Here is a 26,958-nt window from a genome sequence, read left to right as displayed (position 1 = left end):
CTATCTATCCACCCTTCCCCATCACCAATTCTTCCTCTATCCGGATACCTGTCCCTTCACAAACCTCAATAAATGAAGAACCAGTCCTTTCACTTACAACTCTGTTATAATAGAAAAACCTAATTCCGGGTGTGATGAATATGGTAACTGATGATACATTACACTACAATATATGGTGTCAATGATTGATGCTTCTATTTTGAGTGCTGTTGGTTTAATTGCACGCATGAGATATGAGCTAACAGGCATGAAGTCAATACTAATGAGGCCAGGTATGAAGTACAATACTGATGAGGTAAAGAACAATACAAGATAAACAACAACTTTATATATAAAAATATAAACAATATAAATTGTTTACTAGTGATTTAATATAATACAATGACTTAGAAAATATGTATACTTCTGGGTTTCTGTTCAGAGAAACAAAGGATTATAGGCTACATATTTGTATAACCATAAAATATAAATACTATATTACAGTAGACCGCTTCTCCCCGAGACATAGGGAACACATACTGGTTTGATTAAGCATTCAATTTATAAGTCACAGCTCCACAAGACATGGGGGATTAGAAATAAATCTATTTTCTAGTGCCTGTGTGAAAAAAGGAGGATCATTGAAGGGGGATTCATTACAGTGGGAATGACACTTTTATTATTCTAAAAGTATCATAACAATTTTCCATTTTTTTTTTAAAGCTTTCTTATTCTTTACGATACATAACCGAGTGTCTCTGATTTACAAGGCACAGTACAAAGTGAAAATCTGTTACTCACTTTATGATCACTGCCTGGGTTGCAAAACTACAGCAGCAACTGTGCTATGTCCTGAAGGGAAGATCCTTGATTCCTACCATGACAAAACCATTGGAGCGCTCTCTGAGGGGCACGTTTAGGGATGACCCACTGAACAAATAGATGTGGATGGATTTAGGGGGAGCAGACTCATATATCCTCTGCATCCTCTTGTCCAGTTTGGTCAACTGTTTCTGCCATGTGGCCTCATTATGGCACTGCTGCAGCTTCTTGCCCATCTATGGTGGAGGGAAAAGGTGTGCACAGACAAAGTGCACAAATCAGTTTGAGGGTCACTGTTCTGGTCTAATGAGAGCTTTTATACAGTCTTAAACACTAGGCATGCAGATAAATTTCAGTATATGATTTTTACTTAATAGTGTATCTACTGACAAATATATAATGCCAGATGCATTTCCATAGAATTTTAATTTCCATATACTGAATCACCTTTTGCCACCAAGAATGTAGAACATTTGTAGATCAACTTATCTTTCATATTCCAAACATTTAACTAAAAGTGGTTTTAGGTAAGTCTTGATAATATTAACAATACTACTCTGTGATGGTACTGTTGGTAATAAGGAGTATTTTGTGGTGCTAAAGTTGGTATGTAGTGACAACTATACTTCATTCTAGTGATGGCCTGACAATAGGCTTGGGTGCTGGTGTTAGCAGTGGGATGTAATGTGAAGACACTAACCTCTATATGGACGTAGGTAAGTTTGGTGTTTGCAGTAAAGTCTGTCGCCCGCCAAGACACTTGCTTGTGCCCCGGGAGGGCCTCAACGGTGGGCATGGTGTTGAGGGACGCCAGCACACCAAGGTAGCTCTTGAGGCACTGGGAGGTTGTGATGATGGCAGTGCTGACAGACTCCATTTTCTGCAAATGCTATAAAAAGGGTGTTGATGATAAGTATATTCTCTCTTCACATGAAATGCATCAAGATCATAGACTCCTAATAACTGCAAATAAAAGAAAAGGTGTTGATGATAAGTACATTCTCTCTTCACACAAAATGCATCAAGATAATAGACTCCTGATACATGGATAGTAAAAATACAGATCTCAGTATTTTGCCATGTATCAAAAGTAGTGACTAGAAAGGATTAACTTCTACTCTACTGATTTTTGAGGCTGTGGATATATTGACCTTTCAGTGATATTTTTTTTTTTTTTTACAGTAAAGGCAATATGGAAATGTAAAAAAAAAAAAAAAAAAAAAAAAAAGATCAATGCTCTTACAAAAGCAAAGAGAAGGCGTAGCCAGAAGAGAGGTCAGTTTCATATGGAATGCACTCCTCATCCTGAATTCATGGGCAATGGGGTCACTGATGATGGTAATTGAGATATGAAGCTTGGATTAGGATACTTAATCAAATACTCGTTTTGTATATAACATGACCTTCAATTTTCCACATACAAACATATAAAGACTACAAACAACACATCAAAGGGTTTCAATTTCTCCAAAGTGAAGCCTTTTTGGGAGAGACTCATAGCCTGTCCAACCCCATAAGGGAAAACATGGACGTTAAACAAAAGAGAAAGTGGAAGAAGAAAAAGAAGCCTTTCTGGTCCTTACTACCTCTGTTATAACCTACACCAGGGTTACTCAGCTATTATAAGCAAAGGTCCAGTTAGCCAAGTTCAATTGTATGCAGAGGTCCAGATAAGTATTGTAGCTGGTACCCACACTCTAGGAGTAGAAAAATATAATTAAATAATAAGAAGGTCCTGGTGATGGATTCTAGCAAGTGTATTTCCTCGACTGTCGAGGAAATACACCTGCAAGAATCTGTCGTCAGGACCTTCATAGTATCTAATTTTATTTTTCTACCCCTGGAGGTTGGAGTCCAGTTACAACATTCAGGAGGGCAGGATTTGAACCATGGGCCACCAGTTGAATAGTCCTGACCTACACCATCTTTGCACACCTGGAATATAGACAAGTCCTTCCTGATGAATGGTCCAGCAGATTCCTCAGATAATACATTGTCATTCTGCTGGAGCTGTTGGTCTGCTGTGCCTTGCTTAGAGTCCTCTTTGGGCTGCTGCTGCTGCCCCTCAATGTCTGGCTTGACCTCTTGCCAGTCATCAAGCGCAGCAGAAGGAGGCCTCCAACCCAGCATCACGTTGCCATAAGCTTCATCTGTTTAAGGAATTCCAATTTAACAGGAATTAGTTTTGCTTTTTCATATGATTTAAATGTACATCTGTCTCTCTCTCTCCAATAAAAGTACAGGCTAAAGGTATATGAAAATAGGAAAATAATGCCCTATATAGGCTGCTCTGATGCCATAAAGAAATGTCAACTATATATCTACAAGGGTCCAGAATGTAGCAAACACCCTGTCACTCACATTTACCTTTCAAAACTTAAAATGGACACAAATATCCATAGTCTAAACTTCTAAAGTATGAGCAGCCAATATCAAGACATCAAAATAATCTCCAACCTCACCATTTCTTAGCTTCCACTGGATGAGCTTCAGTGTGGCAATGGCATCCTCTGTGGGGTCGTGGCCCCCCTCCCCACGAATCTGAATCCTCTCATTCAGGAATATTTCAGTTAGATTTTTGAGTGAGGAACGCTTAGTGCGTCTGCCAGTGAGGTTGTACGCCAGTGAAGAGTCAATCACATACGGGTGCATCATCTGAGGAAAGGATTAGGGTGAGCCACAAGACATTGGAATATCCCATTTTTTACACTAAATAAGTAAGCAGCATTTTCTGAAATTAAGAAAGAATTTACAAACCAACAACTCAACACTATGGAATTCCCAGACCAGGCTGAATCATAGTTTGAAATTAATTTACGGTTGAATTCAGTTCACCTTTTTGTTGCTAAACACTCGCAGCGAGCACTAGCATAACTTGCAGGTGGTGCTAAACGCTTGTTGCAAGCTACAGTTGCACTAAAATTTCCCGCGAATGTGAGTGTTCCAACACTATTTCTCATCCCACAGCATTGCCAATTCAGTGGGTTTTCTACAAAATTTAGTGGAAAATCATATCATCCTAGCGCGGAAAATCTACAGAGCAACTGGTGGATGTTGTTGACCAATATAGCAACATTTTTGCATAGCTTCACCTATCACATGACTGATATTTTGACCAAATAGTTGTAAATTTTGCAGTTGGCAATACTGCCTTGCCAGCACCCCATCATCAAGAGATCTACTCACTAGTTGCCTTATGGCTGACCGTCGCGCACGTATAAATGTATGTCTTCACAGGCAACACCCCCTGAATGTGCCTGTACGTTCGCAGGAGAGGCCTACATTACCGAATCTTATAGATCTTGGCCTCCTCTTTCCAATGGTGTTTTTTGTTTTTTAGTTGTGATGAATAGTTTTTGAGATACAGAGGTTAAAAGAGTGAGCACTAGCGTCACTTGCTGGTGGTGCTAAAAGCTCGCTGTGAGCGCCAGTCGCACTCACAGCAAAAAACACCCCCTGAACGTGCCTGTACATTTGCAGGAGAGATTTACAGAACCGAATCTTATAGATCTTGGCCTCCTTTTTCCAATGGTGTTTTTGTTTTGTAGCTGTGATGAATAGTTTTTGAGATAATGGTTAAAAGAGATCCCCTTCCCCCACTGGGGTGCCCGAGCACGCCTGGGGGGGATAGTCTCGTTGCGAGCGCTTAGCAAGGAAAGGGTTAAAAACGAGCATTTCATGAAATATGCCACGCTGCAAAGCAAGCACAGCATATTCTTGCAGTTCCATCATTTCCTGTGCTGTACATTTATTTAAGTGGTGCTGATTTCCCCTGTGCATGTTCATGATTGCTGTGCTACTGTGCTACATGCCACATTCATGGCTCTGATTCATGAGAGTTGAGAGGAAAATACTATTTCTTATACCTTTCTTTGACCCGTTACTCACACTTAGTAATCAACAATTTTCAATAATCAAAATGCAGAAATTAAAATGAGAAAGCAGATTAATGAAAGTTAAGTAGCAAGTAATACTCAACGCAAACAAAAAGTGACAAAACCTATTTTTACGGTCAATGATTTCTATGTTTATGATTAAAAATAAAAAAGGCAAAATGAGGAAATGGCCTTACCTTCAAAGCGGTGAGATCTGAATCCAGGGAGTGCCCCACCAGGATGGCATCAGGCGGCAGCAGCCTCCGCAGGTCCTCTTGTACATCCTCCAATCTCTTGACGACATTGAACAGCATTTTGGGGGTAATGCCCGAGAACTTGGTCAAGAAATTCACTATTGGGTTGTACGGCAGCACCAGTGTGTGATAGACTACCTGTTGGGAGATGTTGTTTCAGCTCAAAGGGGAAAATGAACACATAACAACTACATTATCTATTGTCCTATTATCACACTCTCTAACCCGTATCAATCAATACACAATCTTGTAGGTTCTAAAAAGCACAGTAAGAATTTGGTGCTATCTAAACATCAACTTATTAATAGGTACAGTACTGTCTCCAAGTTTGTGATAACTAGGTCGATGTTGCAGGTCACAAACGTTGAAATCGCAAACTTTGAACCATTATTCTTATGGGAAAAATTGAAAACCGTCGACATTTTGCGTTTGGCCACCCATTTGGGAGGCCAAGCGCATGTGCGCGGACGGCCCCGGCCTTGTGCTGGGCCTGAGCAGCTGGCAGGCAGCTGATGATGGTGATGGTGATGATGAGTGTCAACGGCGTGGCCTTTGCACCGGCGCCGCCTGAACGGTGTTTTTGTCGGGGCACGTGTGTGTGTGTGCGCCTGTGTTTGTTATGGGTTTGGGCTTTCAATTTGCCAGTTCTTGTTTTCCACATGTTGTGCAGGACCCCTTTCTTTTCTTCCATCTCTTCTTTTTGAAAAGGAAGAGATGGAAAAAAAGAAAGAGGTCCCACGCAACATGTGAAAGGTGGGAATTGGCAGACTGAGGAGCCTGGGCACAGCCACACATGCAGGGGCCCCGATGAAGGTGCCTTTTGGGTGGCGCCTATGCGGGGGCCGCGCCGCCGATGCTCATCATCACCATCATCAGCCGCCCGTCAGCTGCTTTGGCCTGGCGCGCGGTCGGGGCTGCTCGCACACATGCGCCTGGCTGCCCGGATCCCACTCACCATGCTTCCCGTGGCCAATGGAAAGGCCCAGGGGATGAGTAAGAGCAAGAATGGAAATCAAGGACCACAGCAAGGTGTGAAAAAACCCGGTTTTAGCAGCCTTTTCCTTTTCCTTTCAGGTCGTATCGCAATTTCAGTTTTCAATAAAAATCTAATTTTTTGGGTTCCTATCGCAAACTCGGTGAATCGCAAACTTGAAACTCGCAATCCTAGAGACAGTACTGTACTGAAGTTCCATGGTGAGCAATATAAAGAAATAACTCCACGGCTAAAAATAAAATATCCAAATAAAAAAAATTAATGTGAATAAGTTATGTGACTAACACTGCAATCCAATTACTCTCCATATATGTGGTAAGCTTAGACTACTGATTATTAAACTAACTACTATAACAATTGACTTTTTTGCAAAAGTGAAGGCTGGTTACTTCACTACATGATTTCAAGGTTTTAATGCTGATCTATTTATATTTAACCAGACAAACTTTTATAAAGTAAGTTTGAGTTTTACATTTTACTTACCTCATGTTTTTCATTCACTACTGAAATCCTGGTGAGCTCTAACTTCTGGATTGAGGTCAAGCACATTTCACAGTCCAAACCAAACATTGGAGACTGTGATGTTACCTGGTGGGTAGATAATAGGGCAAGAAGTCAGGGAATAATTTCACTGAACATACAAACTCTTAAGTTCTTATACAAAATGGACAAAGAGGGAAAATGCGCTGTATGTAAAAAAGCCTAAACAGTGCACAAGATGAAAATGTATAACCCAGACTAAAAGACAAAAGAAGACAAAAGCCAAATTTAAAAAAAGTTGTATTAGTCTTTCATCTGATTTTAATTTTTTTACCTGTTTTGACTTATGTATATCACTTTTTCAATTGAGTTTGTAATATTTTGACTTAACTCTGAGAAAATCCAACACTTCCAACAAACAGCATCTCAAAAATGGAGTTAAAAAGTCAAACTAGCCATAACTGTTGATGAATACTAAGATGATGTTTAATAAATCTGGCAAAAGTATGCAAGACAGTTCACACCTCCTTGTAGTTATCCGAGGTGAGCACAAACTCTGAGTTAGTGCTTCCAAGGTAGCCCAACAGAGGAAGGGGGAAGGAGTTCTTTGCCAAGTCTCCGGGCTTCAGCAGGAGCTTTAGTCTGCTGTAGTTGTCATTGGAGTGGAGCGTATCGCTGGGATTGGGAGGTATACTGGAGAGACGTCTAAAAAACGATGCACTAGGCTTAATTTTCTTGTTTGGTTCATGGCCTTTTTCCTGTTTCTCTAATTCTGCAAAAGAAATGTAATGAATTAGCTTCAGATAAATTCCATGACATTATTAAAAAAATGCCACAGAAGAAATTAAGCACATACAGTGTCTTCTTTTCTTCCAATACTAGCCCACAAAGAAAATCAATGAGGTTTAGACAATAACCAATATACTCCCATGCAAGCAGCTAATTTTATAAAAATATTTCACTCTCATAATCATCAAATTCTGTGTTTCCCACATAGGCTAGAGACAGTGAGGAATAAAAAAAGCTATATGACCATTTTGGAAAGTGTTCTGGGAAAAATAGTTGATGGGAGACCTACTTACCAACCTCAGTTTCAGTGTTTCAAATAATGCATTTGCAGACTCACCTTCCTCAAATACTCTCTTTGTGTTCTTCTCCGTCTTCAGCTCCAGTAGCTCCTCAACAGGGCACGTCCCATGAGTGGAGGGTGCCACGACCTCAAGGCTGTGGTGCAGCACACTGCTTGTCCTGGGCAGAGAGTTCTTCATCCACTCAGGGATGCCACCACTACTGCACACAGGATTCTGACCAACATTACCACTTCCTTCCTTGTTTTCTGTAGCTTCCATTTTGCAGGTGTCCGTTGTTTCATTGTTAGTATTATCTCCTGGTGGTGGTGGTGTTTTTAGCCTGACATCACTGAGTCCCACCCCTTCAATGTGAACCATTACCACATTTTTGACATTGGTAACATTTATACATCTGGCCCACCTGCCAAGACAAAAAGTACATTACTATTTTGACCCAGTGTCTCACTCCATAAAACAGTATTTATGGACACCTAATGTATGTATGAGCATGTAGTGTGTCTTTCCAATGTTCAGACTTTGCAACTATAGCTTAGAGCTTAAATTTATACTTTATTCAAGAAAGCCATTATCAATTAATCTATACAACACTATACAACCGGGCAAAATCTGTTGAGTGGAAGACTTTTAAACACCGACTGCCTCACTTATCGAATCAGCTCAGAAAGTTGAAAGTGGAATGCTCTGCAGTAGAGGCCTAGCACTTACTACTGGTTTGCCATGAGCAATGGAACCAATCTTCCTGACTCTAATAGCATTGAACACTCCTACTAAGAAGTGTGAAGCTGAGAAGGAGTTGGTCTATGCCAAACTCATCTCCATGCTTTAGTAGTGCCTCCCATTAGGATGCACTAATTGTCTTGAGTGCCTTTAAATGCTGCTATTGGCACTGGAAGGGATGACTATGAGTTCTGTGTTGGTCCCGTAGCTCTGATACCAGGAACACCAACAGTTCTCTCCTTCTGAACTTTGAAAGATCCAGAAGATTAAGAATTACCAGGTCTTGGTATAAGAGATCAGAACTGTACTGTTGGGTATAATAATGCTGGAGACCACATCATTGTAAGTATACTTGTTGGAGGATCCTTCAGGACTGCATTTTTTTTAATATCAGAGTTATTTGCAACTGCACATGGCTCGTTGCTACATTCAAGATGCATGTCACACCACAAAGTCAACCTTGCTCAATAGGCTGTTTCTGTAAGAGACAATCTAAGTGGAAGAGGTTAAGGGAATGCTCACAAGCCTTGTGGCTATAGCAAGTTACTAGATTCTGTTGGGAGGTATCCAGTATGGGAAAGGTGCCTGAATGGAGACTTGCAAGAATGAATCCCTGAAAATGTTGTTGGGTGGGTGAGGCAACGTGTCCAATGCATGTCCATATCAATTGAATGGTTCTGCATTCTCTTCCTAGCTTCTTTGCACTGTAACCAAACTAACCATAAAAATTTGCAAGTCAAGTAGGCTACAGGAAAAGAAAAAAATTACCTGGGCATCACTAGGGATTTGTTGCCAAGAAGTGAGAAAAGCAGGAGACTCTGGATATCCCCCATGAAGAGAGGGACTCGCTCACCCTCAACACTCAGGCTGCTCATCTTACCTTGTTCATTGACAAACACTCTTGGCCATTCCTGAGAATTGAGACCATTTTAAGCACTCATCCAAATACCAGTACATGAAAGAGAAGTAAACAAAGTGTATGATAAATCTCCTAAATCATAATGAGATTATGTAAAGACTGAGAAAGTGGAAGATTGCATCATCAGGACTATTTCAGCTTTTTCATGCTCCATCACTGCAGGAAATAGGGTCAATGATGAGGGCAATGTAGTGTACAGATGGCTCTGCTAGCATCAATGAAGGATAATGACATGTAATAATAGACATATGGGAAAATTTTCCATGCAAGGCAAGCAGCAAATACTGCAGGATATCTAACATTACAAGACATTGGGAGCATTAGTTATTTATCAGAGTTAGACTAGAGACATGAATGATTCCAGAGTAGAGCTGACCTTTCTTAAGAGATCATTTTCCTTTCTCCTTCTCTTAATCTCAGCATATTCCTCCTCACTCAGCCGCTTCTTTGCGCCCGGTGAGGCTCCATTTTTCTGCGCCTCTTGATTACGAATAAAATTAGCCTGTAATAAATAAATGGTGTGAGTGAAGTGATAATATAATAGTTTAACCCTTTCATTGCTAAACGCTCGCAGCGAGCACTAGCGTAGCTTGCCGGTGGTGCTAAATGCTCACTGCGAGCTCCAGTCACACTCAAATTTCCCGCGTATGAGTGTTCCAACACTATTTCTCACCCCACAGCATTGCCAATGCAGTGGGTTTTCCACTAAATTAGGTAGAAAATCATATCAGCCTAGAGCGGAAAAGTGTGGAAAATCTACTGCGAGTAACTGGTGGATGTTGTTGTCCAATACAGCAGCATTTTTGCAAAGTTTCACCTATCACCTGACTAATATTTTGACCAAATAGTTGTAAATTTTGCAGTTGGCAATACTACCCTGCCAGCAGCCCATCAAGAGATCTACTCAGTAGTTGCCTCAATATAGCTGACCGTCGCGCATGCATAAATGTACGTCTTTGCAGGCAACACCCCCTGAATGTGCCTGTATGTTTGCAGGAGAGGCTTACAGAACCGAATCTTATAGATTTTGGCATCCTCTTTCCAATGGTGTTTTGTTTTATAGCTGTAATGAACAGTTTTTGAGATACAGAGGTTAAAAGAGCGAGCACTAGCGTCACTTGCCAGTGGTGGTAGAAACTTGCTATGAGCGCCAGTCGCACTCACAGCAAAAAACACCCCCTGGACTAGGGATGTACCGATACAAAAATTTTGAACGATACCAATACCGATACCCCAATATTTGACCAATACCGATACCTGTGCACTGATTTTTTTTTATTTATACAACAGTTCCAGCTGCTAAAGGGCAATATCAAATGTTAAAAAGAAAAAAAAAAGACCCACTACTCGTTCCAATATAGAAGGGAAGAAAAAAAAAAGTAATCAGTCCTGGCCTGAAAAAAGGTGTCCATAGATTCGTAGCCAGACATGCTGACCACTGCAGCACGGAAGCGCATATTAACCCTATATGGCGTGGCGAAGCAACAGTGCATGGTTAACCCAAGTGTTAACACCCACCCCCATGAGTTTCGACAAGGGGTGAGGGGGGAGGTGCCTCATGAGGTCTAGTTTACTCAGATACGTTAGCTTTACCTTAATTGCCGTACATTTAAGCAGCCCTGGCAGTGTGCCCCATTGTGGGGCGACCGTCTGACTGACTGAGGCAGGCAAATGAGGCTAGTAGAGGGGCTCCGCCAATCCCGCGCCGAAGCTACTAAACCTGTATTGTACGCGTCCGCAGTACAAAGGCTTTACTGTATACCAAGTATTATATACTTGTATTCAAAGTAATATGAATCTTATCATTTAAAGTGATGAAAATTAAATCGCGGGAAATTCCAAACTATGTAGTACCATGATACTAGATAATTACACTTTTCTAATATTTTTTTTAACAATTTAGAAAATACAATTTCTGTTGAACAAAATTACTTGCAGAGTGACATGCGACATACAAAACTCCTTCAAGTATCGGTAGTATCGACAGAAAATCAGCCGATACCGATACTCTCAAAATGTGCCGATACCACCGATACCGATACATCCCTACCCTGAACGTGCCTGTATGTTCGCAGGAGAGGCTTACAAAACCGAATCTTATAGATCTTGGCCTCCTCTTTCCAATGGTGTTTTTGTTTTGTTGCTGTGATGAATAGTTTTTGAGATACAGTGGTTAAAAAGATCCCCCTCCGCCGCTGGGCTGCCCGTGCGCGCCTGGGGGGGATAGTCTCGTTGCAAGCGATTAGCAAGGAAAGGGTTAATACAGAGTATATAATTATAAATATGACGATGACAATACATCCAAACTCAACTATAACTACATTCAGTGAGAAGCAATCATGTTATCTGATTGATTACTGATATTCAATGAACTACTAAATTGCTTACAAATTTTAAATTATATTGTGAACTGGTTTCTTACCCTTTTAGAGTGAGTGGGACCATGATCATTGGCAGCAGCCTGTGTTTCTTTTAATTTCTGAAAGGTGAGAATACATATTAATAACAGTGGCAGATCTGAAATTTTCTTATTGTATTACTTATGACTTCAGCATTCACATGGAGATTAACCATAGGGAAAAACTGGCTGATAGGTATTCTATAACTAGGTCTGGATTCAACATTTTTTCACCTCTCTACTTGTTTCTCTAGGTCATAACAAGTGTGGAAATAGTTGTCGTCTTAAAGTTTAGGGTGCGCGTTATACGCTGCAAAATACGGTATTTTAGCGGAAACAGGTTTCTGTCCTCCTATAATACTTTAGAAGAGATGTCTATTCACAAGGTTTGGGTGGGATCATGTTAGTTTAAGGAAACTCAGAGTGGCAGCATGTGGGATGGTGGGAAGCTCCACCATCTTGAATTGGGTGCATTCATTTCGTTTCTAGGGGACCCGCAGAGGGCCACTCTCGGGTGGCATGATATGCGGGAGTTGTGCGGGGGATTCAAGGGGCCACGACAGGATTAGGACGAGGAAAGGTATTGGGATACGGTAAAGGGCCAGGATTAGGGAGATAATGATTGATGATCCTATTCCTAAATGTGTCAAGGGTGGGACTATTAACTACATGAGATGGGAGATGATTCCATTCATGGATGCTGCGGGGAAAGAATGAATATTTGAATATACTAGTGTTAGTATGGTAAGTGTGGTTTTTAAGGCAGTGGCTGCCTCTAGTGAACTGTGTAGTTATTGGGTGTAAATAAATGTCTTTGTTTAGGTCTACTAAATGTTTGTGATTTTAAATAGCATTTTTTTTTTTTTTACAACAAAGGAGGCAGCTCAAGGGCACAGTTAGGGCCAGGGTTGATCAGAGCCCCAGTGTCACCACACAACATCAACAACAGGGCACCACAAAAATTAGCAATTTTAAGTTTTAAATTTATCTGTCCCCAGGAAACTGCCCAGGGACCCTAACAAGTGTGTGTAGGTGTTTGTGTACATGTAAGTGTGTTTGATATGTAAATGTGTTCACAGCCATTGTGTTGAGTGTTGTTTGTGTTGTAGAGTAAATATATAATGTGAAATGTATAGATCAGTATTATTGTGTAGTGCTCGTCTGTTTCATCTTTCTTACCTAGGCTAACACACACATAAACAAACAAAAATCCTAACCCCTGTACTGGTATTGCCTGCTTTAGCTGTTATGATACGCTAAAAATCCCTGCACGTTAACTTGTCTAATAAAACTTTAAAAACTATGTTAAAGGATAATTTAAAACCTAAACAAGTAGTTAACTTAGCTACTGGTAGACTGGTATACCCTGAGGGGGGATGATCATAAAAGAATTGCAAAAGAAATATAAAAGATTGATAAAACAAGACAGCTACAACAAGCAATAGCAATATTCATCAATAATGATGAAATGGTGTGAATATGGCAGGGAAGAGCACAAACACAACAAAAAAAATAAACGGGAAGGGGAAGGAAGATGGAGCCAGTGGGGACACGTCCGACTCCTGGGACGACCGCACTTCTGAATATTTCCCCAAAACAGCTTCGTGGCCACAGTCCTTTACTGTTTAAGCTTCTGTAAGGGAAAATTGTTACCATTTTTCACAATTATATAATTGATGCTTTCTTCAATGGTGACAGCTCTTACTTCAGCTTATTTTAAAAGTTTGCTGGGACACATAAATTCAGCCCAGAAACTTTCAGGGAATCAATCAATTAATCAATAGGGCAATATGGTAAGGAGTGTATTGCTTCGTCCAACCTATGACACCATGCCCGGAGGTTCCTCCAGGCAAGTCTCTACACAGGCCCCATCCCATCCTGAGTACCTCGAGGAAGCTGGACTTGTTGCAGTAAAAGGATACGTGATGAACCCCCAATGACCCTCCCAACACATGCCCGGTCCAATGGGAGCCTGGGATTACTCACTCTTTTAATCAGTTGGGACACGCCAGGGATGGAAGTCATGGAGCACAATGGGTAAAGATTCGTATTAGGTCCGTGCCAGTATCTCATAATCTACTTTATGAAACATCACTATCTCTTTATATATCTTTTCCACAAACCTTCAACAGTCATGGAAATGCTTTGAAAATCCAATTCAAGGACTTTTTTTTTACTCTTGAAAATATGGGATAATGTTTATGAAAGCCCGTCGCCTCCTCTGCTGGTCGCGGTGACGCTGCAGCCGCCGCAGCCGCAAAATAGCTCGCAGAGGGCTTAGGGTCGGGGAACACATTTAAACTACTTCAACCGAACTATACCACCTACAAACGGGGGGCTGCCCCCCCCTCGACCCCCCCTTCTAACCAAGGGGGTGCCCCCCCCTGGACCCCCCCCCCCTCATGTATATGTGACTTATTTCAGCGAGGAGGTATTTCTCGCAACACCTGCTGCAGCGTCGCCGCGGCCAGCAGAGGAGGCGACGGGCTTTCGTAAACATTATCCCATATTTTCAAGAGTAAAAAAAAAGTCCTTGAATTGGATTTTCAAAGCGTTTCCATGACTGTTGAAGGTTTGTAGAAAAGATATATGAAGAGATACTGATGTTTCATAAGGTAGGTAATGAGATACTGGCACGGACCTAAAACGAATCTTAACCGCACAATGTATGGTCAGTTCACAAAGTCAAACGTGATCAGACACCTTTAACTTAAAAAGACACGAAACGAAAACACAAGACTTCGTACCTCTCTCTTCTCCAGCTCACTCTTCATTGTCTGGGTAAACATTGCCTTCATTTTGGCCCTGTACTCCTCGCCAGCCGTCATCGTGTTGTTGGAATTTTTGGAGGGAAACATCTTGAAAACTTGATAATAACTTGACCCACACCGACTCCCAAACCAGCAGGGACACGTGCAAGGCTCAACGTCAACGTGTTTTGCTGCACCTGTTTTCCGGTCTTGGCCTTGGTCGCGGGCCCCTCGTCTCGTCTGCAGGTCAGGTTTGACTCGGAGCCTTCACGTCCTCAGATTGATTGATTGATTGATAGTTCATTGTTGCAAGTAAAACAACAAAGGAGAAGGGAGGAGCATGCCATCCCAACCCCCAGGCAGTACAGAGTGTGATTATACAACTAAGGATACATGTGTAAGTAGCACCAGGAAACTAAAAAGATACAATGGTAGGGGACAAGTGCTAAAAAAATATAGGCCTTGATTTAGTCAGGGGAGTAGACATAAGGGACTGTACATATGGACTACAATCAAGGGGCAAATGCAGGATACTCACTAAGCACAGCTGAAAGAACATTATTGTTAATGAACCACCACCACCCACCACCCCAGGCAGGTCCCAGTGGCCCTGTGGGCGGTAGGCACTAATAGCAGAACATTGCAGGACATAGTGTTTGAGCGTGTGACCCCCTGGCCTGGCACACAAGCGGCAAGGTAAAGGGTCAGCCCCACTGACCTCCCAGTAATATCTATAGCCCAGCCTCTGCAGCCGTATCACCACCAGATCATAGGATGCACTAAGCCTACCATAAGTGTGGGTGCAGATACTTGATACCTGGGCATAGTGACTGCTGGAGGGACTACCATCCTGACACCTCAAGGCAAGCTGATTGGTAACAGACTCACTAACAAGGGATCTAAGTCTATTGCCTCCTCCTTGTAACAATTGGGTATCTCTCGACCAGCCGTCTGGGGGGTTGCGCGGCATGCTCCGCCTTCCTCCATTGGGGTATATCCCCAACAAAAAAAAAAAAAAAAAAAAAAAAAAAACATAATTATAGGTGTATTCAACACCTGGGTGTACATTGAGATCTCAGAAGGACTTTATTTCAGGTTAGAAAATAACATAACACTGAAAAGGAAGGTGTGTGAATAAGAAGGGAGGAACGAGAGGAGGAGGACCTAAGAAGCGATTCAAAGCGTTACAGGTCAAAAGAAGAAGAAGAAGAGTGGATCTTGAGTTTGATTTTATAGGTGAGCCATTCGGAATCAGAGGCCTTTGCATCGCCAGCTTCTATGATGGAAAATAAGGAAAGCAAACATTGATTACTCCTTTTCACGTTTTTTTTTTTTTCCATGCTCGCTCTCTATACTATATTATACAGTGTTGCAAGTATGGATACGAAAGTATCCTTTGGATACTTTTTGATGTTACTGGTACGTTTTTACGACGATGAGCAAAAGGATACGAAATTTTATGAATGGCCAAAAATGGATACATTTTGCTACTTTTTCTAGAGAATTGGATACTTTTCAATATCCACTTTATTATTTATTATTTTTGGCAAATGTGAAAGCCAACCAAAACCCATAATTACTACATCGCTCCTAATTAGGTAATATTAACCACTTCGTAAGGGTGAAGATTGGGGAGTAAATTCAATAAACACGTCAGTGACGTCATTGGCTTGTTGACTCGTTCTGTACGCGTCCGAGAGTCGGGAGAGCGGCCGTCCACCCGAAGTGCTAAAGCCAGTGTCTGGCTGACTGTGTTGGCGGCAGTAACAGTGTTGCTAAAGACAAAAAGAATGTCTCTCTTACGCTGGCTTCAGAAAGGTAATAGTAATATTTATTAAAGTTTGTGATAAGGTATTATGAGTAGCTAACAATAACATATCGTAATAGTTTGTCTGTGGGGTGGCGTGCTTGGCTATCACCACCACGGCACCACCACCACCTCCACCTCACACAGACAATTGCTAAAATAACCCAGCACTTCGCAATCCTTGCACTGCCTCAAAGCACTACATAATGAAAATATCTAGTGCTAACATCTTGCAATATTCGTGTTTTGCTTATAGCATTAACCCTTTTATCCTCTTGACTACTGGGAAGATAGGTAGACTATATTTTTCCGGGTGATTTTAGCCCCCACAACTGTTTTGGGAATAATTCATAGATCAGAAGACATTTTCATGTAGCAGGTTTTAAAGTGCCACATGTGGCACATGTCATGTGCCATGGCCACCCCCTTATTGTGTTGTGGCCCAGGATGGCGGATGACCCAATCAAAGGGTAATGCTCCAAATGTGTAATGTATACAACATTTCTCCACTCCTAGGCAGCAATAAGCAGCTTTGCTGCCAACCGTATGACGTATATAACATAATGGTAAGAAATAATTTATTTGTAATCACATTTTTCATGAATTATAGGGCATATCGTAAAAAAAAAAACTATTGGATACTTTTTGGATACTTTTTTGCATTACATGCATACTTTTTGTATATTTTGGATACGTTTTTGGATACATTTATATTTTTCTCACTTGCAACACTGAGTCTATATAGCTACTGGCTCTGAGTCCCAAGGAAATAGCTAGGTTACTTTCTGGCTTCTGCCAAAGGCTCAAGGGCTGGAAGGCAGTGGAAGCGGGATGTAAGAAGTATGACAGAGAGAGAACGAAGATGATGCCTGCCCTGGTGTTTCTGAGTGAGATGGGACGTGAAGAGTGAAGTGAATAGGAGTGGATGCTGCTGCTGCTGGGGCTCAGTGGAGAGACGAATTGACGAGTGATTGAGGTGGTGAAAGAGTTCCTGAGAGCATGTGGCGTGCAAGATATAGGCAATGACTCTTGCCGCGAGTAGCTGAACACCGACTTTCTGTGTTATGTTTTTCTTTCACAGGAGCTGCCGATACAAAGGCCTGGATGGGGGGAAATCCCAAGCCACCTCCAAGGTCAAGACTACGGTTCGCTGAGAGAGTGCGAGGCAAGTGTGATAGGAAGACGACGGTAGTATATGTCCCGTAGGCAAAACTCTACGATTTTATGACTGAAGATCCACGGAAAATTTGACCAGTGTATATAGCCCTTGTCTGTGGTAGTAGGTCAGTTATATTTAGGTGTTATCAAGGAGTTTCCTCTTTTCCTCATCCTGTTTTGACAGACTCGTCTTTTATAATATTTATGATATAAGGAGTTTTGTGGATGGGTAGCTATTCAGTAGGCAATGCAGAGGCACACATCAGAAAGATAGAATATTTATTGCAAAGAGTTTCAAAATAAGAAATATCTAGAACAGATAACACACAATAACAAGGATATTGTACAATCTTGAGATAAGAGAATGTAGCAGACATGTACTGCATCCAGCATACGCTACAACCTGCCTGTGAGTCCCCTGCTCACCATGCTGACCACACCGTCACGGCAGCCGAACCGCCGCTTCAACACTGGTTCATGTCAGTCACCAAAAAACCAATGCAACAATGTAGATGTATATTCCTTTTAGGTAACTAATTGTGCTTGAGGTGAGCCAGGAGTATGTGCCCCACCACATGCAATGGTGTGCACACATCACACAGCCCTCAACACACGTACACAAGTCAACATTAATATTCAGGTTAAATGTTGGAGCCAAGCATGAACCACTGAGCAAGACCACTGCAGGATTGCAAAAGTCTATGACAACAATGATAAACTTCATTAATTCATAACATCGAAAGACTGAGAAGAGAATAGAGGAAGCATCAGTCCTCCTTGGGCAAGGTCCTCCCACATCGCAGCCAGCCAGTCCTCGGCTCAACGCTGATGCAAACTCACTTATTGCAGCATGGAACTGACAGACATGGACTCTTAGGGCCATCTGACACTATTGTTACACAGTTAGGTCTCGCTCTACCATTCATGTGATATTAACAATTGTTACCCACACCTCTGAGTTATGGTGTGTCACTTTAGTTTTCATAATAATTCACAATGTAACTTAACTGATGATCATAGTACATATTCATCTAATATGCACTGTGTGTCATTCCAATATACAGCAGATACCTTTTCACAGTTTCCTTCCCATTCACCTGAGAAATTCTTACACTGATCAAAATGTGTTCCTGGTCTCTGTAAATAAATTTTCTTATATATTTACACATTATCATACATGAGTTGAATGTTCTAATCATAAAATTGAAGTGGTATAATTTTGTTTTTACTACCCATTTCCACAATGGTATAGCTCTTAAATTTACTCCTGAAGCACCTCTGAGAATATCATGATACTTATTTTTTTATCAATTTTCCTACCTCAGTTGAGAAAAGCTGGGGGCATAAACCTTTAGGAAGATATTCCACAGGTGAGGTTGTGACGAGTGACTTGCTAAAAACATGACACAGCTTGGAGTTACCATTAACATAGTGGTATAATGGTACAAGATCTACAGGTACTGGCTGTAGACTTATAGCTCAACACACATTCACTGCAATACATATTTCCTAGTCAAACTTTGCATGGTACTATCTGGGACGGACATGGATAGGAAAGTAACATCAAAATGACTTAAAACTAGCCTATATCTCTTTGTCTTTACACAGATGTGGGCAAACTGGACTTGAAACTCCAAGATGTAGAAATATTAAGGATGCAGCATGAATCTAAATGTAGTTATTATTATTATTATAATTATTATTATTGTATTATGTATTATTATTATTATTATTATTATTATTATTATTATTATTATTATTATCAATTCACACACGGCTATTGCATTGAATATCTGGAAAAAATGCACCTATAAGTGTAATCTGAGAGATATAATGTATTGTGCTCTTCACATTTGTGCAGCCTTTGGTTTTGTGGACCGATAGGCAATATGTAAAACTTATTCAACAAACCTTCATTAGTGTCTCAGGCACATTCAACACACTGACACAGGTCATGTTGAGTTTAGAGTAGATGATGTGCCAAATAAACTAATGAGTGCTATTGAAGGTGATAAAGGTAATGGTAAAAACCTATGAGTCATGTGACATACTCCAAACACTGTGTACGTATTAAGTGGAGACTCAGACCCAGCCATCTCATGCTTGGGTCCACGCGAAGATCTGTGAGTGAGATCATCAATGTGAGGCTCGGCAGGTGGTGTTCTAGTGAATGGAAACCTTAAAAATCTGAAGAAAACTGGTAATGGCGAGTAAAAATCTTTTGAATGAATTGAGAGCCATGCAATTATCACCCAAATTCCAGGGTTGGTCAGTTGACGTCTCACTTGCAGATTACTCCTTCTCCATATGATCAAAGGCTTACAATAATTTTTAAGCAAATATTTGTAAAATCACATATGCCATTATAGAGTTAACATTATCACCCCTTACAATTCTAAGTTGCTGTTGTAAAATTTCCTCTGATAACAGGAAATACTCTTAAAGATATACACAGTCACGAGTTCCCAGGAAGAATATCAAGCATGAGTAAATAAACCTTTACACCAATACACAACATTGTACTCCATTCCTGTAGAAGTTTTATGGAAGAAAGATGATATGTGAAAGACAGGTTAAGTTATACACACGTTGGGTAGAGCATGAGAGAATATGGAGGGAAATGTAATATAATTTTAGGCAAGACAGCATTTGCTCCTTATAACGGTCAGTAGACAGGGAAATAGCTACTAGGAGAGACAGCCTATTATTTAGTACCTTGATAAAAAAATGATTATTTTAGTGTTTTCTTATTGTCAAAAACAACAGGAGCAAACACCTTTCAGTGGCATCATAGGGAAGCATCTCTCCTGACAGGTAACGGACTAGGCTATCTTCTCAGCGCAATAGGCCATGGCTGGTTTCTTCACAAATGTTGCAGAGAAGACAAACCAATGAGAATCACAAAACAAGGTGATAAGGCTTAGCACGAGTGTTCTGGGAGCAAATCATTCCCAGCATGAGAGCCCTTGAGGGGTGAACAGAGGCACCCCAAACAGGCTATTGTAATATTAGAAGGAATGGAGGTAGGAATAGATTGCCACACAGTATGTAGAAAATGGCTTAGAGCCCTCCACCTTCAACACACACAGCAAAGACATACGTAAACACACACAGCACTACTACGTTTACGGTAGAAAATACCTATTGCTGAGAAAGACAGTATTACCTGGAGCAGACAGTATGGTGAGTTATAGAAATATGAATATGTACAACTTCTCAAATTCATTCATTTACCCAAGTGCAAACACACACACACACACACACACACACACACATAACATCATGTTTACAAATTTTGAGAGGTTACATATGAATTAAATAATATTTCTCAGGTAAGAAAATAAACTGATTGCAGAAAATACAGTTCTGTGTAGAAATTGGAAAAATTCTTAAAACACGAACTACAACAAAAACACTATAGTAAAACTGGGAACAAAAAAAGTGCAGAGATGTGGGACAAAGTAGGATACATATGAAAACTAATCATGATAAAAAGATAACACATAACATGTATGCTGGACACATAATTTAAATGATGGTAATGGATAAATGCATGTTCTCTCTCTCTCTCTCTCTCACGAGATATCTGTACCCATTCACCCTCAACACCTCACTGCATTGGGATCAAGCACACAGGAGTTCCTTGAGACAGCAGTGGGAGAGTGAGTGAGTGCTCTACTGGAGAGTGGCAGGAAGGGCCAACAGTCGGGGGTGGAGGCACATTCACAAGGCAAGGGCTACAGTGAGCAACAAGGGTCAGGATATTTTGATTATTCCAGCCAATGCCCAACACATCATTCACTCTGACTAGACATTGCAGTTTAGGAAAATATCTGAACTTTGGAATGAAAGCTGTAATCATTATGAAAAAAATCCTTTTAGTTTTCAATTTTCTGTAGACCAAATAGGAAAGGCCTAAATTATCTTTATACCAAGCTTACGTATTCTGATTTTACACAACCAAGAGATAAATTTACAGGTGGTACAAAATTATAACAAGAGTTGTTGCTACACTACAATACAGATGACTAGAGAGCATCCAGCACACCATGCAAACCCGACAGCTCCTCATGCACCCTGAAAAGGTCATCACTACTATACTGAAAAAAGTCAATAGAGCATATCAATAATACTGAATGTGACTGGTACAATGGCTGCTTAATCAAACAGAGAGCCATTGAAAACAGTGCTGCATGGCATGACTTGAGAATGCCAATACAGTATACCTGGCAAATGACTAGAGCTTATAGTGTCTGGCTAACGCAGAGGTAGTCTAGCTGGCACCGGCTAAAGTGTTGTACTCACTGCATGGTCATCATCCCTGGCTACTGGAGTTTGCCTCAAGACTCCTACAATCACAATAACTCCCATGGCAAGCCTCAGACAATCCTGGTATGGGTCAATGGGTTCACTAAGTCAATATTAGCCATTTCAAGAGTAAACATAGGAGTGCTTAGCTCATGGAAATGCAGCAAACACTGACCACAGGAATAATGATGATAATACTAACAGTAATGACAAAATAACACAGCAGATTTTTAGTCAGCATTACAAACTAGGTCATTCATCCAGTGATATGTGGCAGAGCAGCAGCCAGGAGGAATGCACCTAGCTCTCAATATTTTATTCTTAATGCTTCAACTATGAGCCGTCTTCAGCAGGAAACATCAATGAGTGTCAAGTTTAACACAATTTCTGGTCCTTTCATTCCCAGCGCTGCCCCCCACGTGACTACTCCATCTCTTTGCTTTGGTTACTAAAAGGCTTATCCATGTTAAGCACAGCAACACACCAGAACTATCAAAGCTTAGTTTTTAGGAACATGAAATTTGATACTTTTGGAACATGCAGATACTTATTCAAGTCTGAATATAGTTTCTGTAGCTTTCATTACTTCAAGTACTCAGAAGGGATTACTACAGTAGATCCATACAATGAATTAGAGTGTACTGAGAGGGAACTGTGAGAAGAATCATGGTCTTAACTCTGATAAAAGGCCCTCAACCCCATCATTAAAGGTTTTACGAACATGATGATTTTCATATGTCACAAAGTCAAAATTTTCCAACAGTTACATCATGTTACACAAATCTCTGGTGAAGCATCAATACTCAGTGATCAAGAAACCTGATACTTGGTCTGGACTCCACCTGCGAAGTCAACAACATTATGTTCAATGCAAAACACTGTCAGTGATGCCTTTGTCACTTGACAGTGAATGTAGGAGCTCAATAGAGATTCTCATTATCCTCATTATTATGTAGTGTGAGTCTTCTACTCTGAGTCTTTGGTCCAGTTTGTGCAACTGTTACCTAGAAAAGTGATCAAGTATGTGTGACCTCAGTAAAAGGGACACTAGAGGTCTGCTATCTCTCATTTCATGTTATGTTTAATAATCAACATAGTCACAGCTACAGAGATACAAGCCATAAACTGACATCTTTCATACACCTGTACTAAAAATACTGGATAATACTTAACCACGCAGGAAAAGATGTCTTGATTCAGAACAGGAATAATTGTACAAAAGTCTCTACGTCGCTTGCCTCACACTAAAGAGAAATCAATAAGACACTGTTAACCTCCCTCTCATGGAATCTAGGGAATGAGAACAGAACATGAAGAAGAATCAAGTTGATACAGAGAACCTAAATTACACAAGTATACTAGGATAAGGTGTCTCAAGAGTGCTGCAGTAGAAAAGTTACTGTGGTGCTGTCAGGACTAATACTCTGACGACTGATATTCCCCACCCGGTAGTGTCGATGTCCTTGTGTCCATTCTGACGCCCCGAGCCAGGGTGAGGATGTGGCTCGAGATCTGCTATGGCCCCCCTGTTCGGCTGCAGGGGGGCGGTCCTCAGATGCTCACCCAGATCTCTCCTACCGTGCGGCGCCGCTGTCAGGAGGATGAGCTGGAGGAGGACGCAGATGAGGTGACGTTGGCGAGGAGGGGCACCGTCACATGGGTCAGGGTGGAGCGGCGGGGCTCCAGGTCCAGCGAGAGGCGGTACAAGTTGTCGTCACTCAGCAGCAGCGATGGGTCCAGCAGGTAGGAGGCAACGCGTGAGTTGAACTCAATCTTGTAAGGAGTCTGCTGGAAGTGACGGATCTCACGGATGACGTGGGCAATCTGAGAACAGGAGGAGTGGAAGTTTTTAGAGCAAGTCTTTATGGTGTTTATGGTCTGCTGTGATACAGAGCATGTGATTGCTATGAGCTGATGAATTTTATAGCACCTTAAAACTCAGTATGGATAATAATATAATTTAAGAGGCAAGGGAAAGAGATGTCAAGGGCATGTTAATATTGGTGTGCTGTACGAGGTGACAAGAGCACTGTTAATGCTATGAGATGTATTGTACAGCATCCTGAAATTAAGCAAGAGCTGTAGTGATATCCAGTTTACACATATACAATCAAAATCAGTACCATCCTCATCTTGGAGAAGTTGAGGAGGCCATCTTCAGTGAAGTTTGGTGTGCCCTCCTCGATGAAGGAGAGGTCAGTGAGGTACATGCCCAAGTATGGGATGCAGGGAGGGTCACAACGGTGCAGGGCATCACGAAGGCTGCGGAACCTTCCATCTGAAGACACCAGCCCCTGCAGCTTCTCCAGGGTCTGCCTTGTCTGTGGACACACACATGCACACATAAGATAGTTGGATGAATCAGTCAAGGTCAACCTTCTTGTATACATTAAATAAGTTTTGTCAGTCTTCTCAAATTCATAGGACCAATCATCCTGATGCCTTCATGATATTTAGAAAGAAGTGATAACTAGGAGATTTTATAAATAAGTCAAATTGTGATATAATTCAATTTATTTATCTGTATATCCAATGCCCTGTTCTTTCTGGAAATCTCCCTTAGGGGGTGATCATGGCAGCCCATGTTTCTTGATGACCCCTGCAATGATAACTCGTAGTCGTTCCAATGCATGTCTCAAGTAACCTGCCTCATCCCCTTCATCCTCCACATGTACCATTCACCATCTCACTGCATTCTAAACCAGTCACCTTATTTTGAACATCAACCATGATTTCAGCTTTGGGGTCCAACCACCATACACATACTCATCAGCATGGAAAAACTCAACCATCCACCTCAACCACTCAGCCACCTGCATACTGGTCACACAGTCAACTTGCCAGTAACCACCTACCGTTTTGGACACCTTCTCCCAGGTCTTCTTAAGACGAAACACTGATGAGTTCTGGAAGGCGGCACACACCTGCAGCACACCATTGTAGTTGTGGAGGCAGCGGCAAATGTCAGCCACTGCTACCCACTTCTCTATGACAGCAACACGAGTGGCAAGATTACCTCCCCGGATGACCTCAGAGGCAACCAGGCGAGACACCTGGAGGTCATGGTAACCGATAAACCACGAACAAATTCACAAACTGAACAGATTGACAATAATAAGACACCATCATCATAAAATCCTAAAAATGGTAAAAGAAGGAGAAAAAGATTTAGAAAGAAAGAGGGGGAGGAAGATGAGAGTAAGAAGAAGAAATACTAGAGATTGCTGCTGCGTCCATCCTTATGAAGAAGATCAGAGGAGGAAGCATCAGAATAGCCAATGAAGGAAAGAGGAGGAAAAGAAGAGGAAGAGAAAAAAATATTAGAGACTGCTGCTGTGGCCACTCTTATGAAGAGAATCAGAAGAGGAGGTATCAGACTTGGCAAAAAAAACTTGAAGACACAGTGCTGCTTTACCTCATTGAAGCGCCGTGTGATGAGTAGGATGTCCGGGGCTTTCAGCTGCTTGTCCTCCTTCATCCAGGCTGTCTTGAGGAACTCCCTGAGGTGAAAACCACGAAGCACACCATCAGGCAATGAAGTCACGATTACAGTGAAGAAAAATCGAGTTACAGACCATAAAAAAGTAAATGAAAGAATAGAGACAAATAGGAAGCTTGTTGGTATATCAAGTACATGCTATCTATCCCAAACCATGGTGCTATGTCATAGCTTCTTCCTAAAGAAAAATAGGAACCATGAAACAACACTATAAGAAGACTACTGCTGAAGTCAAGTCAGGACTCACTCGCTCCTGATGGCCACAAAGATCTGGTGGTCTAGGTAAGTCATCTGCTCGGCCACCTCCAGGGCTGACAGAGTTTCAATGTTCTCCTTGGTTGGGGTCTGAAGTGACAGCATTTAGTGAACAACCTCAGAACAAAGTTATTTTGGGGTACAATAATGTTAGTGAAATTAGGAAAGTAATCCCCGTAGAGTAGTTCACAATAGAAATACAAGAAACAGTCCAGTTTTTCAACTTTTATAATCAAATGGACATATATATTGCATAGTAAGACAAGTAATTCAATAAAATTTAAGCTTTCCAGCTGAAAAAAATCATACACATTCAAGATCGAGTGTAAATAGCTAAAAATACCAGTGTCACCTAAAATGACCATTACATTGCAGAAAATATCCAGTGAATAAAATGAGACAAACACTCACAGGACGCCTCAGCTTACCGAGGGCGGAGCCAGAAGGTTGGCCAGCTCCTCCTGTGGGTTCGGGGGCTCCTCTTTGGTCAGGAGCCGCAGGAGCTGTGAGGCGGCCTTGTGCTCGGCGGGCAGCAGCGTGGGGCAGCACACCAGGTCCTCCAGGAAGGTGATGGTCATGTTCCTCAGCCGTAGGTCAGTGTCAAAGTCCTGAAGAGGCAAGTAAATTAACCCTTCATATTCTCATGTCATGCAGCTTCTATCAAGGCCAACACATAATACTTATTTGATGGAAAGAGCAACAACAAATGCCACCTTCTCGACATTCATGTTTGTGAGGAATAGGCGCCGCGCCGAAATATCTTGCTGGCCGTCAAAAAAAAAACAGAAAACACAACAACAACAACTCGTGTGTGGCTACTGTCGTTCAGCAACACAAGATCACTGATGCCTATTGCTAAGATAAGATCTCCGTGCCAGCCTCCCCCACCCACCTGTGAGTGCTTGGACACCCAGTGGCGTAGCACGTTGAGGACCCGCATGGTGGCCGCCGTGGAGATGATGGACTCCTGGCGCGGCCGCTCCCTGAAGGAGGACCTCCGCCCCTCTCCGCCCACCGAGAAGCGGCCCAGCGGCGGCGTCTTCTGGATGTCCCGCGGGTTGCTGGAGCCGGCGGTGGCCACGGCGAAGGCGGCGGCGGCGGAGGCGCTGCTGCTCCTGTTTACGTGAAAAGCGTCAACACACACACACACACACACACACACACACACAGTTATGATATAAGTATATATTGAAAAAAATACATATAGCAGCACACAGTATATACATTTTAGGGTAGTCAGGTAGCTACCGGTATGTGTGTGTGTGTGTGTGTGTGTGTGTGTGTCACATAAGTGCAAGTCCATGCACTTCATCTCGAGACGCAGCTAATCTAGTCCATCGAGTGCAAGGACTCTCGCCGACGCACCGCCCTCTCGCCGCCCTCTATCTTCCCGGGCTACTCCCCTCCACCCCACCCACAAGCCTGGTTATCACTGCACACTGACCTGCGCTGGGACTGCCTGGAGGAGGTGATCACCACGCCCACCCGCGGGACGGAGTGGGAGGGAGAGTCGGGTACCTGGGCAGCAAAGGCGAACATTAGAAACGTCCCCAATGAACACCAAATGAATGACAATTGAAAAGTTTTAGAACACAAAATAAATGTCGATTAAAATGTTCAGGACACAAAAGTTATCCTAATCTTTTAAAAGG

At 41.8% G+C, this 26,958-nt stretch overlaps 2 protein-coding genes across 9 annotated transcripts in view; both read right to left on the bottom strand.

Annotated features, from left to right (window-relative positions):
- Nucleotides 1–313: 313 nt before the first annotated feature.
- On the bottom strand, nt 314–15,190 carry LOC127003312 (uncharacterized). Of its 2 annotated transcripts, none has more exons than XM_050869801.1 (12): nt 14,277–15,190; nt 11,554–11,610; nt 9,508–9,633; nt 8,981–9,123; nt 7,531–7,895; nt 6,929–7,176; nt 6,408–6,512; nt 4,874–5,068; nt 3,264–3,456; nt 2,737–2,951; nt 1,502–1,690; nt 314–1,037 (listed from the first exon to the last, which is right to left on the bottom strand). In XM_050869801.1, the coding sequence occupies exons 1-12, from the start codon at nt 14,385–14,387 to the stop codon at nt 825–827; spliced, it is 2,160 nt and encodes a 719-aa protein (XP_050725758.1). In that variant the 5' UTR covers nt 14,388–15,190; the 3' UTR covers nt 314–824. The 2 variants fall into 2 exon arrangements, with proteins under 2 accessions (XP_050725758.1, XP_050725759.1); XM_050869802.1 differs by lacking the exon at nt 14,277–15,190 and adding an exon at nt 13,516–13,576.
- Nucleotides 15,191–17,506: 2,316 nt separating this feature from the next.
- LOC127003311 (ras-specific guanine nucleotide-releasing factor 2-like) overlaps nt 17,507–26,958 on the bottom strand; it is a 69,052-nt gene continuing 59,600 nt past the window's right edge. For all 7 annotated transcript variants that reach the window (XM_050869795.1, XM_050869793.1, XM_050869796.1 and 4 more), the window contains 8 exons: nt 26,751–26,824; nt 26,199–26,421; nt 25,735–25,914; nt 25,299–25,396; nt 24,968–25,052; nt 24,408–24,605; nt 23,676–23,873; nt 17,507–23,376 (listed from right to left, as the gene is read on the bottom strand). In XM_050869795.1, the coding sequence (XP_050725752.1) occupies nt 23,146–23,376; nt 23,676–23,873; nt 24,408–24,605; nt 24,968–25,052; nt 25,299–25,396; nt 25,735–25,914; nt 26,199–26,421; nt 26,751–26,824 (1,287 nt within the window). In that variant the 3' untranslated portion in view covers nt 17,507–23,145. The remainder of the gene's footprint in view (nt 23,377–23,675; nt 23,874–24,407; nt 24,606–24,967; nt 25,053–25,298; nt 25,397–25,734; nt 25,915–26,198; nt 26,422–26,750; nt 26,825–26,958) is intronic.

This window comes from Eriocheir sinensis, chromosome 25 (genome assembly GCF_024679095.1).
Source record: "Eriocheir sinensis breed Jianghai 21 chromosome 25, ASM2467909v1, whole genome shotgun sequence".
NCBI classification, from domain to species: domain Eukaryota; kingdom Metazoa; phylum Arthropoda; class Malacostraca; order Decapoda; family Varunidae; genus Eriocheir; species Eriocheir sinensis.
Note: the sequence above shows the minus strand (reverse complement) of the source record. Positions and strands in the feature narration are given on the sequence as shown.

Excerpts from the sequence above, each read along its gene's own strand:
- LOC127003312 (XM_050869801.1), bottom strand. The coding sequence starts at position 14,387 with ATGTTTCCCTCCAAAAATTCCAACAACACGATGACGGCTGGCGAGGAG. Across the intron at positions 11,611-14,276 it reads GTGAGCTGGAGAAGAGAGAG|AAATTAAAAGAAACACAGGC; the intron begins GTACGAAGTCTT and ends CTCACCTTTCAG. Across the intron at positions 7,896-8,980 it reads AAATCCCTAGTGATGCCCAG|GTGGGCCAGATGTATAAATG; the intron begins GTAATTTTTTTC and ends TTGTCTTGGCAG.